Below are 17,160 nucleotides of genomic sequence, written 5' to 3'. Positions count from 1 at the left end.
ACTAAACTGGGTGGAAGAGGTTGAGAAGGAAGTCAACATTACTGAACTTATTTACTTAATTGGATTTTTCCATATTTAAGACCGCAATGGACCAATGAATGATCAGTATCTTGTCTCGTCATTGTCATTTTACGTGGCGGTAATTAAACTCATAACCTGATGGTTTTAAAAAATTCCCATCGGACACAAGTTGTTGGTTTGAGTTGAGACGTGTTGGGAGTCTTGATAGCAAGGACCGATGTGTCTTGTTATGTTTTAGTTTTAATTTGGTATTGTGATGCCATTTTCACAATCCGTACTACGGCTCCTTTTGTCATCACAGAGTGCTCACAGGGATTCTGGCAGGTTTCAGCGTGGTAGCAGGGCTCTAGACAAACATTTTTCACTAGGAGCTCTGGTGTGCTCCACTGAAGGTTTTAGGAGCACCAGCACAAAATTTAGGAGCACCACTTAAATCGACATGTAGCTCAACACATTCATATTTTTTCCATCTTAACTGCGTTACTGATAAATGCTTTGGTAATAAATATACCATTTACAGAAATAACTATGTGCTGTTTTATTTTAAAGGAAAGTCACAATTTTTAAGTAATGTTTGAACAGAAAAAATCATCAAGTTACATTTTTTTAACTTGTTTTTTCAAACATAGACACCAAATAATATATTAACAAATGTAAACATAAGGTATGTGGTCAGTACATTATTGTCATTAACAACCATAATGAGAGCCTCTAATCACACTCTCTCTCTAACTCACTCTCTCACTCACACACAAACACAGACACACACACACACACAGGCTGTCAAACGATGGTTCAATAATCTAATGCTATTCAAATTTTAAAAAACAAATGACGTTTGAATCTGAAAGTTTACATTTGGAAAAAAAAAAACGCAGTATGTGTTTCAGCAGAAATGTATTGTTTTTGATAAAATTGTTGCACGCATACGTCCCCACACATCCTCTTTGTGCGCACAAGTAAATGAGCTTTGTTCGTGTACTTTATTGATTTTTTAATCCACCAGCTGAGCAGGTAGGCGGCCGCCTAGGGCACCATCCCGAGGGGGGGGCGCCGAGAGGGAGCGATCGGGCCACATTTTGCTCACCTGTCTCCCTCTCCGACGATACTGACGATGCGCTAGCGTGCCCGCGATCGTCTCACAAAAACAGTGTCTTTTTATTTAAAATGTAGGTTATTTTTATTAGATGTAGGTTATCATCTCCTTATGGAACTAAACAAGTGCCGTGTGCAATGTTGACACTTTCTCCATGACTCATACTGATATCTGATGACGATCAAAATAAAAAAATAAAAAATAAATAAATGGTCAGCATATTTGCAAGTCGCGCTGGTGCTCCTTTATAAACTTTAGGAGTACTGACTCCAAAAATGGTCACAAAATGCGACTAAATGGTTGCGGTCTGGAGCCCTGGATAGAGGAACCTCATTGGACAATGGAACCTTCAAACGAGTGATCCCATTCCATTTCCATTCTGTCCGTTATGAGGTGGACTTCTTCAGAGCCAAGCAATTCATCCAAAGCCAATGCTATCATAAAGTCATTTGGCTGTGCCCTGTCCTATTATGGGAGGGAGCCTCACTGGGCTAAATTTCACCATCTATTTCTGTACGCGGTGCCTGTGTCTTTGGTGAAATTTCAAGAGTTAGGAAGGAGAAGCTTTGGCAGTGTGACACGAGTCATCACAATCAACAATAAAATGGTTTTCAAAAAGTATTTTATTTACTGAAGGATTGAAATTAATTGTGTGGGGGGCAACATTATGAACTATTTGGTGCCGCTTTTCCAAATCAGTCTCTGCAACGCTGGCTTCTATCTATCTCTCTCCTCCTCCCTCTCACTTGCTTTCATCCTCTCTTCTCAGCATTGAAAAATTCAGCTGCCTTCCATGAGCAGAGACGGAGTTTGGAACGGGCACGGGTGAGTACACCCGCCCTGCAATTAATGCTTTAAAAACAAGAATCAGCCGCTCGCTTCTACAACATTTAAACACCAGAGAGAAAGCACATGGCGTCTAAGGTGAGGTGTCAGTCAGAGAGGTTGGAGGTGTTATTTACAGTTTAGGTGTGGAGAATCGCGGCTAGAAGTTACCATTAACGAGAACTCACATTTGTTGACTTAAAACGACTTTAAGCTTTGCAGCCTAAGAGCCTGTAACAACATTTGGTATAAATAAATGTATCTCCTCAAATGCTGTAATTCATGGTGTGTTTGCTAGTGTACAGGTTGATGTGTGTCGTGCCAGTTCCAACTGACTGACTGTGCAACTGACTCTCCCCAGACTGAGGATTACCTGAAGAGGAAGATTCAGAGTCGCCCGGAGCGCTCTGAGCTGATCAGGATGCACATCCTGGAGGGTGAGTGGCCTGGCAGCATCAGCTCATTATTTACTCCAAATTAATAATTCTACATCCACTTCAATTCGCCAGTGGCCCAATTTATTAAACTGTATCTTGATTACACACAGAATAGTTAAAACATACTCACACAGTCTAATACACAGTGTGTATTATTCCCTATAAATCTTAATCAACTTGGAATTTGGCGCATGGGAACAGGTTTCTCACCCCAAGCTGTTTTAATTGGCTGTGATTAAGCAATTAAGCTCCCATAATTGATATCGTAATGCATGTTACAGCTATGGAATGAGCTGCCTTTCCGCTGGGAAAATTGCAAAGACAAAATGCAGCTATAGTTTTCCACAGCGCTAGCTAATGCACGGCATCATCGTTGTTCTCGTTTCTGACAACCAGTCCTGTTGCTTGACAACTCGAATTTGTAGAAGTTAACTTGGCAGTCCCACTGCGTAGCTCAGTTATGCAGCGAGGTATCAAAAATGATAGGATGTTAATGTTAAAAACATAGTCACGTTCATACAATCATTAAAATGCATAGCTCGTTACATGCAAGTTTCTTACCAAAAGCACTGGAAAGATTATTTGATGGAAAATGAGAAATATCTCTAAATGAATGCTTTAAATTATTACAGTGAACCATAGGAATCTTAAATAGCTCCCCGCTTCATCCCTCTACAATCCTAGTTTTACTCTTTCTAATTAGTGCACCTCCTTAATGTGCTTAATGTAACACACAAGTTTGTTTTTATTATAAATGTGACCATTCAAAACATCCCACCACATATCAGGAAAATCTAACTCGCCATGCATTGCAAATCCCCTCCATTCAGCGCTATGGATTTTTAAAAACATCAACCATACTGCCGCCCCTCAGACAGTCATCACAAATGACCACTTTGTTGTGTGCTTCCAGAGACGTCTGCAGAGCCCTCGCTGCAGGCCAAGCAACTCCGACTGAAGAGAGCCCGTCTGGCCGACGACCTGAACGACAAGATCTCCCACCGGCCAGGACCCATGGAATTGATCCACAAGAACATCCTGCCACTCCACTCCAGCATCAAACAGGCTATTATAGGCAAGTAGTGCCACCCTTTCATGAACGAACGAACAAACACTACTGTAGAGTCTTTGTTTGACTAGAGATTCACACTATACTTACTATTATTACTATTCTTACCATTGTGCAGATTACACACTGTATTACACTGATCATCTGCTAATACGACATCCTAGCAATTGTTGATCTATTCACTAAATCCCACAACCCCCCAGTGTAGCAGGTAACAGGTTTTGGTAGTGCATTACTTCTGTCATGTTGACATGCATTATAGGAGGCTTATCCATGATTTTCAATTGTCTACCAGTACATTTGTATTTATCTTTTGTGCCATATGTACTTACACTACGAGATTGTCACATTGAAAAATATAATAAAGATAAGCCTTTGCTAGAATTGCAATAGATAATGGGAAAAAACAATGAACAAACATTTTGGGTAAAAAAAATGTTGTTTAAAATGGTAAATATGATGATTGGTAATAACATTAGTCGACTTATTTTAATAACTATGTCCATGCAAGATTAGCGGAGCCAAAACCGTGCAGAGTGCTGGAGTCCAGGTGCTTGTTTTCAGAGGCCAGTGTCCCCGGTAGAGACTCAGGTGCTCGGCACTGATGGGAACTCTATTTTGTCCCGAATCAGAGACTTGTCTGCTGGATCCAGTCTCTCTTTGTTATCAAATTCATTAGATCTACGGGCGACCATAAAAGAAGCTCATACGCACTCTGTTCACGTCAGCACCTGCTGCATTCATTTTCATCTTCATATTCATGTCACAGCTACGTTCCATCACCAAGTTCTAAAGCGTGCGTGTGTGCGCACATCCGTGTCAGCTTCCTCGCTGATAAACGCATTTGTAATTTACATCAAAACCCCCACAATGCTGAGGGAGGCTTCTGACAGGAAGTACCCCCTGGCCGACCCCGTCCTCCCCAGCTATCATGAACATATTGATGAATTTCGCCTTTGTAGCACTCGACTAACTCCCACACACAAACAGGTTACACACACAAGCCTGCATATTCACGTCACACACACAGACACACACACACACACACACACTTACACAAGCACATTCACAAGACGCCTGATGACGCATGTGCTGTTCCTCACGCTCCCCGCTCTCCCAGCTGGGTGTGGGTGCTTCAAAAATAGCAAGCGCTCTTAGATTCCTTTTATTGAGATTTAGAATGTTTTTCTTTAAGGTTAAACCAGGACGTGTTAAATCGCCTATGCTGTGTCATCTCATGTCTGACAGACGGGAATTAAACCTGTCCCCCCGCTTCCCCCACAGTTGGCTTGTAGATAGCTACAAGGTCTGCTAACGAAGCCCCCGTCACCCGTGATTAGTGTAATTGCTTAATCCTTGAAGAGTCTAAACGTGTGTGCGCGTGTGTGTTTCAGAAAGAGAGAGTGAAAGAGACAGAGATGGAGTGAGCGCACGTGCGTGTGTGCATGCGCACGTGTGTGTGTGTGTGCGCGCGTGCGCATGTGTGTACGTGCGTGAGTGCATGTGTGGGCGCTCACACAGCGCCGCGGCAATAAAACAAAAGGTTGCATGAATTGCATTTCCCGCTGCTGTAATTGGAGTATTGTGACCGATGTCAAGACCCCGTTTTTCATTAACACCCTTTTACATCCTTTGTATCAACATCCAATTGTGTGTGTGTGTGTGGGGGGGTAAAGTCCCGCAAAGATAGACCTTTTTCTGCATCAATCGACTGTTGGAGGTGTGTTGTGGGTCCCTGTGTCCCCCGATGTTGGATTATGAAGGCGGAGTGCGCGGCGTCTGCCCGGATGATTGATGGGCGGAGGTGTGGAAGTTGAGGTTCAATAAAGATACAAAAGCATAATCACATCATGGCCTCTGAGGTCCAGCTGGGAGACGTAAGCTGTGAGTGAGGTGCTCACTGCACACACACACACACACACACACACACACACACACACACACACACGTCTATATATATATATATATATATATATATATATATATATATATATAAAACGTCTTTTCAATATGTCGATGTGTTTGTATCTGGCCCTCTGCAAATAAACGCTTAATAAGATAAATAAATAATGAGTGTACAGATAATGTATACTGTATGTTATGTGGAAACGCATCCATACACACATGTACACATACCACACAGTTTCATAGCAGCTCTAACAAGTAGTCACACACACCAACATCGAGTGGCCCAGCAGTAAAGAAGTCTTCACCGTCATACTGGTCGGGAGGGTATTTAATCAGCCCAGTGTCGTCTCTTCATCATCTCCTGCTGATGGTAAATTAAGGGCCAGCGGTGTTTTTGGAGCAGCCCACTCCTCCACCTCTCTCTCTCTACACAAGCTGCCATCACTTCAGATTATAATTTACACACACACACACACACACACACACACACACACACACACACACACACACACACACCATCTGTAATGAAACTGGAGACCGCAAGAGACTCAAGATGTCCCGGTAATGATGGTTATCTGATACAAGGTTGATTCCCAGGAGGAAGATTTTCTTTGTTTGTCTCAGACTGCGGTGGATGAACCTGTGGGGGGGGATTGGGCGTGGAGTGCGATGGATATGATTAAATCCCTTTTTTCCCCCTAGTAGGCCACTGTATCAGTAATCCTTCTCATATTGGCAGGAGGAATAGGCTGCTTAAATAGGCCGGCCGATAAGGGCGGGTAAACATGTGGCGCCGTCAAGTTGTCTGACAGAACTAGCTCCACAAGCTACGCAGCATTTATATGTACACATACAGTATATCTGATGCAACCATAGAATAGATGGTGATCATAATCCTCCTCCACCTCCTGTCTGATTAATGCAGCACGGTAATACACATACTATCCCATTTCCATTTTCCTCCCTCGCTTATATAAATGTCTCCCGAGGAGCTGCTCAGATTAATGTCTCCTTTAATTAGATTGTAGATGTCTTTAGAAGTGTTTTCCTTGTTTCTTTGTTCCTCATTTAGCAGTGTTTGTTTTCTTGTGCGTCATTAGTCTTAGTGCCGCACACAAATTGAACTGCAGTTCTTCATTCAGAAGAGTCAGATGTGGGTCCGGAAAAAAACCAAAAACAAACAAAGTCAAGCATGGGGCATTCCTTAATGCTCCATTCGATGAGATCAAATGAATCCATTCCACAAAGTCAGTCAATCCATCTTTAAGCCCGAATCTAGCATTGTTGTTAAACATAGGTGTAGAATATATGTGATACTCTGATATGTTGAACACACAACTATAGACATAGTTAAAAGGCTGTCAGTGTCCACTGTATTATGTCATTCACCAAATACTTTCATCACAGATTACTTCTATGTTTTCCAGTAGTTGTCAAATTCATAGTACAATAGTCATTAGCAAACCCTTCAATAAGAACAAATACAATTATCAGTCGCACTGATTGGTTTTATTCATTTATAAATGTTCATATTGAAGAGATAGTGATGTTAATGGAGGCGGAGTCTAAGAACACCCTGAAAATCAGTTTGCAGTCTCCTGCTAAATACGGGAAGAAACTCTACCATCCCAACAATAGGGGGATTTCTGGGGATGAGAAAAGTCATTGTGAAGAGCAACCATAGACTGTAGAAAGAAAATGTATGTTTCTGGGGAGACAATTTGAGGTCTATTCAGAACACCATCTTGCCAAGATATGGAGCCAGAACTGCCAAATACAGGGAGCAGGGCAGAGTCTCTGTGTCCTCAGGTACTCAAATGAGTGACACCTCCACACATTGCAGGAAAGGAAGAAAAATAAACGGGCAAGTTGCTCAAACACCTGTAAAAGCGATCACGGCCCCAAACATACCTCTCTTTAAGCCTTAATATTTCTTCTTTTTCCATTGACTTCTGTCAGTCTGAGGTTTTGTTGAAGCAGAATCTATCGGCTATTATTACTGCAGTTCAAGGTACTTCTGCATTGACTTTAACACCCAGCTGTAAAGGTTGCTGCTTGAGAGCATCTTCAGAGTCCTCATAGCGATGATAGGTGCTAAGCGACCACAGGGCAGCTGATATCTCATTGTCACATTAGCTTACCGGGTTGGGGGTTGACAGGTAGGCGGGGGGCTGCATATGCCAGGGCTGTAGTGGGTCAAGGCGGTCACAGCCTCACTTTAAATAGGAGGTGAATAAGCAGGCGATAATGCCGGCACTCATCGAGCACATTCGAACAGTCAGACGGGGAGGGGGTTAGCTAAAGTGAAGGGTCTTTTGACCTAACACCTGGAAACGCAAGAAATAAAGCTCACTGCATGTACTCGTCATTCCTATAGACACTTATAAATTGTCCCTCCACTCCTCCGATAAAGATAATAGTTTTGTCAACAGTCTATACTAACATGAAATTCACCTCCGTTATCTCCTTTCTCTCCCTTCTCCCTTTTCCTTAACTATCTATCTGGAGACAGACTTTCCCAAGGTGTCGGGGGAGAACTCGTCGTTCGACGAGGACAGCCACGACAGCCTCTCTCCCCTCAGATCTCCGGTGCAGACGGGATCTCAGGGGTCTCCGCTGGGGTCGGGGCCCCCGGCCTCTCCTCCAGACACCCTGGCTGGGAGCAGTGTTACCTCACCTTCACAGGTAAATGTTTTTTAACCATTTTTGACATTGAACATAGAAACGTATGAAAATATGATGTCATATGTTGTGAAAAGTTGGATGGCTTGAGGAGGTGTTTTCCATTTGTCGATAAAGAGATTACCCAAGAAATGAATGATGGAAAGTCCCACTTGAGAATCAATCCACTTCTTCTTTTACAGTTTCTAAATCGGGCCCCTCCGTCAGCTCCCCGCCCCCCTTCTGTCTCTCCCCCCTCCTCCCCGCCCATATCCTCGCTCAAGTTGACCAATGGGACGGCGGCCCTGGCTCCCCAGAGGGTTCCTTCCTCAGCGCAGGTGAGCGACATCCCTGGCAGAAGAACTTTCAATGGAGATAAATCGGTACAACCCTAACGCTTTTTCTTTTTATCTCTCCGGTCTCAGCCTAAGCCAAACTCAGACCGCTCCATCCAGAAATCCAAGAAAAGCAAGGACAACAAGCCTAAGGTTACTATGACTTTTTTCGTTTTACTCTTACTTCAGTAGCAGCGAGTCTTAAGTGAATTATCCCACTTGTAAATAACAGATCTCATATTTCCTGGTATATTACTATCAGGATGTAAATCTACGATGATAAATACCAGGGAATGAATCCAAGCAATTAAAGAAACTCATTAAATTGTTGAAATCCCGCTCCGCAGACCCAAAGGAGCTTGAGTGTGCTCGGTAAATACCCCCAGACGAGGGGTTTGATGTAATGAATCGATGAAACAGCGGCTCTTCTCGTGTTGGCTCGGGACGTCGCTTTGACTGTGGGCTCTGTTTTTACTCAGCAGATTAAAAAGCTCAAGTACCATCAGTACATCCCTCCTGACCAGAGGGGGGACAGGGAGCCACCTCCCCCACAGCTGGACTCCTTCTACGCCAAGATCCTCCAGCAACAGCAACTCTTCCTGCAGCTGCAGATCCTCAACCAGCAGCAGCACAACTACAACTATCACACCATCCTGCCCGCTCCACCCAAGTCAGTCTCTCAATCTGAATCTGTCCATATATGCGCTCTGTTCGATGTATCTAACATGTTAGATATGTTGTGTTATCTATAGTGAGATGAAATAGCAATGAGGACTGTGAAATGATTGAAATAATTAATGAGTAGATTTATAAATTTCTATTTATCACGATTATATTGCACAAATATCGCGTGATTAATCGCAATTTTTACATTTCCTCAAAATGTAGTCAAAATCTAACGGAAAGAAAGATTTTTCTCTTTCAGAAGCAGTGCATTGAGTTATAGCCATACTATGGTTTGGTCATTGAGAACAGAAACACAAACTAATCTTCATCAAAATGTATTTACACTATAAGCATAACAAGTTGCTATTGCGCTCCTATTCCTTTGCGCTAAGACAAACAAGCCTGTTTGCATGAAATGCTATTTTAAAACATGGAAAATTAGTCAAATAAATAAATAAATAAATAATTTTGCTGCGGACCCCCTGCAATTCCTACAGGCCGCAGACCTCTGTTTGGAAATGCCTTTGGGTGTAAGATGTGGGAGAAGACTCTTTCTCCCACATTTTAAGAAATATCATGTCATACCTTGTCATGTATTTCACAACTGTACAATGCAACCCAAAAGATGATGAAGGCCAATACGAAGGGCTACTCTAGGTGTGAAAGTCTCCACGACATGGTTTTTGGTTTGGTTTTATGAGGACGAATCTCCATTATCTGGAGTGGTATGCTTAATAGGACTCGTGTGTGTGTGTGTGTGTGTGTGTGTGTGTGTGTGTGTGTGTGTGTGTGTGTGTGTGTGTGTGTGTGTGTATTACAAATCTTTACCCTCTCCCCATTACAGGCAGTGTATTATTGGCGCCATCTTGATCCCACCACAGTGGGAACATTCGCCTAACTTCCCTAAGTCTCTAATTAAAACTCACATCAAGTGGCAATAGGGACAGAAATTGGTATAATTTGTAGATTTGCGCAGTTTTTCTTTGTTTTTAATCAATCACAATCCAAGGGTTTGTCCTGAACCGGGGGGGGTAAAGGCTAATTTCTGCAATTTCACGATGTTACGATGATCAAAATCCCAGACATTGTCGAGTATCTTAACATCCATCCTCCCTCCTCGCAGACCCCAGGCAGATCAGCTGCTTCCCCCTCCCTCATCCTGCTCTTCTGCCTCCACCTCCACCTCCTCCGCCGCCCCCTCCCCTCCCAAGACCACCACCGCTCCTTCCGCCACCCTCCCGCCTCAGCCCAGCGCGGACAGCCGGCAGCATGCCGCCCCAACGGCCTGCCTCCCCCCCAACCTGGACGAAATGAAGGTGGACATAAAAAGGGTTTCCTGACCATGCCGTCGTTGTTGTAGTCGTTGCTGGTTTTATCTCGTACAAGCTGTTGTTATTCTATCAGTTCCTTCGTTAACTTGAAATGCCAGCGCGAGCTGGTGTGACGCTGAGAAATGGCCTCGCAGCTCGGCACTGACACAAAGACCTGACAGTGATGGATCATTCCGTCTTATTGCTTCGCTACGTTTGCCGTCGCCGTGCCCCTCGGTTCAATCTCAACCCCCCCCATTATATTTACCTCATATTTTCATTGTTCCTCTCTCATGCTCTCTCTCTCGCACTCTCTCTCTTTCTCGCCACTCTCTCTCTCTCTCTCTCTCTCTCTCTCTCTCTCTCTCTCTCTCTCTCTCTCTCTCTCTCTCTCTCTCTCTCTCTCTCTCTCTCTCTCTCTCTCTCTCTCTCTCTCTCTCTCTCTCTCTTTTTCTCGCTCTCGCTGTCAGGTGGCCGAGCTGAAGACCGAGCTGAAGCTCCGCAGCTTGACGGTCTCCGGCACCAAGAGTGACCTGATTGAGCGGCTCCGGGCTTACCAGGAGCTGCGCGGCGGGGAGGGCGGCGGTACCTCGCCTCCTCCAGCAGGGGCCACCGCAGGTGCGGGAGGAACCCCCAACAACTCTGCATCACAACAACAACAGCAGCAGCAGCAGCAGCAGCCCCCATCTCTGCTTCTCCACTCAGGTAATAGAAGACATTTAGGGGGAAATTACCGCTCAGCTCTGTGATTACGCCAGCTGTACGCAACGTAGTGAAACCCTCTCCGTGCAATCATCCAATTAAACGCAATCAGGCACTTAGTTGTTTATCCAGCGTGTGGAGTTCCTGTTCGGAGCTAAGCACATTTTGTTGCACGGTTCGGCGTCTGTATGTAATATAAAAGTAATTGAGCTGGGAGGCAGCAACAGCTCAGTGATTAGAGAGCGGGTCGAAAGAATCCACCACAAGTGACGCCGCCACCCTTGAGCAAGGCACTCAACCTGAAGTAAAAAATATTTAAAATATGATTTTTTTTTTTTTATTATTTTCAATGAAAAATAAAAATAATATAAAAAATAATAACCCTTTTCTCTCTCCTGTCGTCCCTCCCCATCTAACAACATTCCCAGTGATTCCCCATTGTTTTTTTTCAAACTATTATCCCAATAGATTGAGAAATCTTGAATGAATATATGTCAGGAAATGTAAGTAGTCATGTCAAATTAGTGCTTAAAATATATATTAACTACTTTTTCATATTTGTTGTAGTTTTTAATTTTCTCGCATCCTCCTTGAAATTACCGGGAGTCAGATTTGTTTAATTCGCAGAAATATCGCTTAATGCAGCTTCAATGGGAAAATAAGAGGGAAAAACATGGGTAAACGTGATCTTTTGTTCGTGCAGGTGACGCTGAAGATGCAGGGAGCGGTCGGTCGCCTGTGCACCAGGAAGCGCCTCCGTCACGACAGGTTGCAACCTTTGGCCGTTCCGCACCCTCTTCCCCTGCCCTCACCGACCATTCTCCTTCGGCCGCGAGTCCAGAAGACGCCTGCTATGACGCCGATGCACTGGGAGAAATGGTCAGAAAGAGTTCCTTCTCTGGACGCCACGACTCCACCGCTTTATATAATGACATTTGAAATCGGAGCTAGCGACTAGCCTATTAAGAGTAATTTTCACTTTCATGTTCCCGCCGCCCATCTTTTCACCTCATTAAACGACCATCTTCTTTGACACAAAGGGCTACCGGAAATGTATTATTTTTTATTTTATTTTTTACGTTTGTTTCATTCTTTTCTAATTTTGTATCTTTTCCCTCCAAAATCTCTCCCCCGTTCAATGCGTGACCTGTTAGCCGCATCGCCTGACACCAATTAAACTGCTGTCAATGCAGCTTAGCCTCATATTCAGACCTTTAATTTCTCTCTCTCTCTCTCTCTCTCTCTCTCTCTCTCTCTCTCTCTCTCTCTCTCTATCTCTCTCTCTCTCTCTCAGGTAAGTTCACCCCGTCCCTGTTTGCCCGCCATCAAAGAAGAGCCTGCTTCCTTTGTCCCAGCACCCTGCTGCTTGTGTGGCCAGCACCAGCACTGCCAGCTCCCTCAGTGCGTACCTGCCTCTGCTACCACCACCTGCTCCTCCTCCTCCTCCTCCTCCTCTTCCATCACTACGACCACCATTACCACGCCCCTCGCCACCAGCAGAGGCCGCGATGTGGCGCCCACAGTGGACAAAGACAAGATGCTGCGTGAGAAGGACAGGCAGATCGAGATGCTGAGCGGGATGCTGGTGCAGAAGCAGCGGCTGGTGGAGGCTCTGCGGTTGCAGCTGGAGCACGGGAGGAGAGAGGTGGGGGGAGGAGCGGGAGGAGGGGAGTGGAAGGCAGGAGGGGTGAAGGTGGCGGAGCCTGCGGTTCTGGTCCGAGTGAAGGAAGAACCACCCGACGTCCCCGGCCTCAATCTCCCGCCATCCATCCCCGTCCGTCCCCCATCCACCCCCCGCCAGTCAATCGGCACCAAGGTGACCTTCAAGCAGGAGAACACCAGTGAGGCGGTGGTCGCTCCTCAGGCCGCACAGTTGCGTCTGCAGCAGGCGGCGCTCCAGCTGGCCCAGCAGAAGGCCATCCAGAAGCTGCTGCTGCAGCAGAGTCTGCAGAACCAGCAGAACCAGCAGCTCCAGGACCAGCAGAGCCAGAATCTTCTCAATCGTTCCCAGCAGAGGAAGAAGAAGTCCCACAAGCAGCAGATGAAGCAGCAGCTTCTGCAAATGCAGCATCAGCAGCAGATTCCCCTGAAGCAGCAGGCTCTGTTGAAGCAGCAGCAGCTGCTCTTGGCGCAAAGGTTGAAGCAGCAACAGCACCAACAGCAGCAGAAAACGGAGCAACCACGGCAACAGAGCCAGACACAAGCTCCGGTGCAACCGAAGCAGCAACGGTTTCTCGAGAACAAGCAGCAGTTGGTCGTGCAGCAGTCGCAAAAGGTGAGTGACAAGGCAGGGTACTAGGTTTTTTTAAATGTATTCACTTTATTGTTTTTTGTTATCTTAGCATAAGATAAGAGTTTAGTCATCTGCCAAGGTCAATTTATTTTGCTATTTGATGAGATTTCCTAAAAAATAGAAGAGAAAATCTTGATATTGTGAATTTAATTGTCTTAGTCATCTTATAAAGCGGTCCAAAAATAATGGATACATGTCTGGAAATGTCTTAATTTTTTCTAAATAAGTATTCTAAACTAAGTTTAAGCTCCTTATTTTGCATATCTGTCTCCCCAAAGGTCTCACAGCAGCTCCTCAACCAGCAGCCAGGCTCCACCCCCTCCTACCACCTGGATCTCCTCAAGACCGGCTCCACTCCAACACTGGTCACCGACAGCAATGGCAACCACTTCCTGATCGCGCTGACCAATAATATGTCAGAGTTACCAGGAACCGGCTCCAATGACAAAACAACCATTACGCTGCAGGTACTTCCTACTGGCCATTGTTTCACCTAAGCCTCTTTATTGATGTTATTTTTCACCACAGTTATTTTTAATTTTTAGGTTTATTGTACATTGCCAAATGTTTCTTGTTTAGTTTTTCGGTTTATCTTATGTTTGTTTTGTTGTACATTTCTACATTTCTATTTATTGTTTATTGGTATCACATATTTTTTATATATATTTACATTTTGTTCAAATGTTGTTTTTGCTAATTCCTAGGTGTGTAACATATTGCTATTTTTTGCCTTTTTTTATTACTTTATTATTGCCTAGCTGTCTGTCTGTCTGTCTGTCTGTCTGTCTGTCTGTCTGTCTGTCGATCTATCTATCTATATTATTGGTTCATGTACTTGAATATTTTTACCTGTTAGCGACTCCAATCTACGCCAACCAAGATCCCTGGCCAATCACCCCCTCGGCCGGCCGACACTCAGAGCCAATCCAAAGAGAGGACACACCTTGGCTCTTTGAAAGAACCAAACATAATGGTGAGCTCAGAATTAGCTTGGTTTCACAAAAGTCATTCAAAACTGTCGGTATCGAATAATAATATAACACAGCTGTGATTTAATAGCTCTGTCCGGCCACTTAAACATTAGGTGGGTGCTCGTCTTACCGTCGCTACGGCAATAACGGAACAATCTCACTGTTCTTTAATTCTACATGAATGGGGAAATAAATGGGAGAGTCTTGAAGAACCTCCCCGGTGAGTCCCATAACAAGCAGGAAGTTAATGGCGTACACCGTCGATAAGAGCGAGCCGATGGAATCCAAATGTATTTGGACAGTGACGATGATGGCGCCGCTAATTGCTACAACAATTACCTCCACGGCGCCAATTTACGCTGTTAACACACAGGACGGAGGAACGAGGACACGCTTGTACTTCTGCTAATAGAGGAAGAGCAGTGCTTTCCTTCTCTGTCAATCGCAGTCGCGCCCAATTCAGAACTGTCAAGTTTCGGCTTATGAATTAAAATCACTGTGTGACCCCACGGCCCAGTAGTGCAGTTTAATTTTGCACAGAAAAAAAGCTTCTACTTGTTCCAGTTGCAATTGGAGTCACAAATAGGCTGTTGTACTCGACAGCCCACAGGTGTCAGTTATTCGACCCAGGGTTGTAGAAAATGACATTTGCCATGTATGCTCAGAAAATTTTAATTCCAATTCAGAGCATGTGCCTCACCGCACTTCTCGAGTAATGACACAGATTCGCAAACGTTCGTAGTGAATGGATGTTTTAAATGAATCGGGAGTTGAGTCACTGTTCTGAATTTTCCAATCTCACTCACAGAAAATAATTACTGAGGACCAAATTTAAGTCAGATGCAAAAAAGGTCGAGGCCTTTGGCGTTATTCGCCGATTTACACTTTAAAATTCCACCAAAATAGATGTTTTTGGCAGATAAGTAAATTATGTTGTATTTACTTAAATTATGTTAATAGTTTGAAGAGAATTTGGTTGAAAGAGATCCAGAGATTTCTGAGATCCACAGTTTGCATACTTCCGTCTAATAAATCATTTTGACAGAATTAGACGATTCTTATGAGAATTCCATCCATGACTCAGAAGCGACTGAATCAAGTGAATGAACAGTCTGAAAATCAAACAACTATTTTATCACTGAGTGACTCGCAAAGAACCCAATTTGGAAAAAGGAGTCAAAGCTTCCCTTGCTACCGAATGTCTCATAACCGTAGCTGTCTTGCTCCTGTTCTGATTGGTTTAAGGCGCAGAAGGCGGGACTTCAAACTCCAAAAGACCAATCTCAATTGGGGAAGACAATATCAGCCATGCCCCTTCCGAAGTCCTTATTTGTGGACACAGAGACCGTCCCGTCAGAGAAGGACTGTCTCTCACCTGCTGCTCGAACAGTAAGCCAACAAAAAGATACTTTGTCAAATATTTGTTTATTTTTCCATCTGCATTAACACAGAAATCAGGAAAGGCCCCTAATCTTCCAATTAGTGGCCTTTGCATGATTAGGGAGTTTGCATGTTCTCCCCGTGCTCACAGGGGGTCTCATTCAATATAAAAAAAAAACCAATTTAAAAAAAAAAGGACACTTCCTGTCCTGTCCCTGACACAACATGGCTCCACATTGGTCCCTGGGCGCTACTGCTCCTGGCTGCCCCCTGGAGAAGGGATTGAATGCAGAGGCATTCCCTCACCACTCTGTGCGTGCGTGCGTGCGTGTGCGCGCTAAGTGCATTCACACCTGTGAGACCAATAAAGTGATTCTTCTTCTTCTTAAAGAGCATTGATGCTTAAAGAGCATTGCTGGGAAACTTTCAATTTAATTGACATACTCACTTTACATTCCCCGGCAGCAGACCATGGTCTTTCCCACGATTGCTTTTGTTCAGCTTCCACTCAAATCCTGTGGAAAAAAATGATTGATTTCATTCCACTGCCGTTTTGCGTAGCCTTAATATCCCCATAATTATTACAAATAGGTCTGTCAAACGAAACCCGATATTATGGAAATGATCCGGACGAGCGCCAGTATTAACCCCACATACTAGACTGTGGCCTTGGTCCACATTAGATTGCTCTCCAAACGAACGTTCATTTTAAAGGACTTTATTCTGTCTTTTGCTTTTCGATTTTAGCTTTGAATGAGTCTTGGTTACAACCCAGTTATTACAGGCGGCTACTTCAACTGCACCCTCCAGGTTACAGCTGTTTTAACCAAGCTAAGAAAGGTGATCTTGTACTGAAGGTTTCTTAAAGGCAGCCCGATTAATTTGAAACGACTTGCACTTCAGACTCTGCTGTTTTCCCTTATTTATCATTTATTGCTGCAGTGGTAGCTTTTAGCAAGACTTCTTCTCTTTTTCATCAAGTTGTTCGTCATGGTGATTTTAGTATTCATGTCAGTTACCGTTCGTATCACAAAGCTTTTTAACTTTGAATGAACACATGTTTGACCTGATGTTTACCCTTCTTTGGGCCCACCTTTCTGGAAGGAACTATAGATAATCTAGTAAATCCAGCTGCTCTTTGTGCCCCAGATGGAAATAATTCAATTCAGAATCGTCCTTATCCTACTTAAATGAGAAAATAGAGTCAGCAAGACGCACCATTCCAGCCAGTTTACACCTGAACTTCTTCGGTAGATGATGTGTCCTCTTGATGTAATTCCAAGTCAATTTCTTGTTGAGCTCAAGGAATTCAATACTACATGTTTTTAATCATCTTAGAAATATTACATTATTTAAATGTAAGATCTCTTTAAAAGTCAGGGGCCATTTTCCAGGCTTTTATCTCATCATGCCTAGACAGCTGCAACAGCCTTTTAAATTTAAGCTGCCATCGCATATGCCCTTTACCTTCTCTTCCTCATCCTCC

At 44.0% G+C, this 17,160-nt stretch overlaps 1 protein-coding gene across 1 annotated transcript in view; it reads left to right on the top strand.

Annotated features, from left to right (window-relative positions):
- LOC307236965 (myocardin-related transcription factor A-like) overlaps positions 1-17,160 on the top strand; it is a 64,343-nt gene that overhangs the window by 43,005 nt on the left and 4,178 nt on the right. Inside the window, exons 4-17 of the mRNA XM_080009560.1 lie at positions 1,887-1,942; positions 2,304-2,379; positions 3,293-3,454; positions 7,869-8,041; positions 8,221-8,355; positions 8,443-8,505; positions 8,835-9,022; positions 10,208-10,334; positions 10,799-11,033; positions 11,734-11,909; positions 12,325-13,305; positions 13,602-13,790; positions 14,180-14,296; positions 15,540-15,683. Coding sequence (XP_079865686.1) covers positions 1,887-1,942; positions 2,304-2,379; positions 3,293-3,454; positions 7,869-8,041; positions 8,221-8,355; positions 8,443-8,505; positions 8,835-9,022; positions 10,208-10,334; positions 10,799-11,033; positions 11,734-11,909; positions 12,325-13,305; positions 13,602-13,790; positions 14,180-14,296; positions 15,540-15,683 — 2,822 coding nt within the window. The remainder of the gene's footprint in view (positions 1-1,886; positions 1,943-2,303; positions 2,380-3,292; positions 3,455-7,868; positions 8,042-8,220; positions 8,356-8,442; positions 8,506-8,834; positions 9,023-10,207; positions 10,335-10,798; positions 11,034-11,733; positions 11,910-12,324; positions 13,306-13,601; positions 13,791-14,179; positions 14,297-15,539; positions 15,684-17,160) is intronic.

The sequence above is a fragment of the Zeus faber genome (assembly GCF_960531495.2).
Source record: "Zeus faber genome assembly, chromosome: 11".
Taxonomy (NCBI): domain Eukaryota; kingdom Metazoa; phylum Chordata; class Actinopteri; order Zeiformes; family Zeidae; genus Zeus; species Zeus faber.
This window is presented reverse-complemented; position numbering and strand designations above follow the sequence as displayed.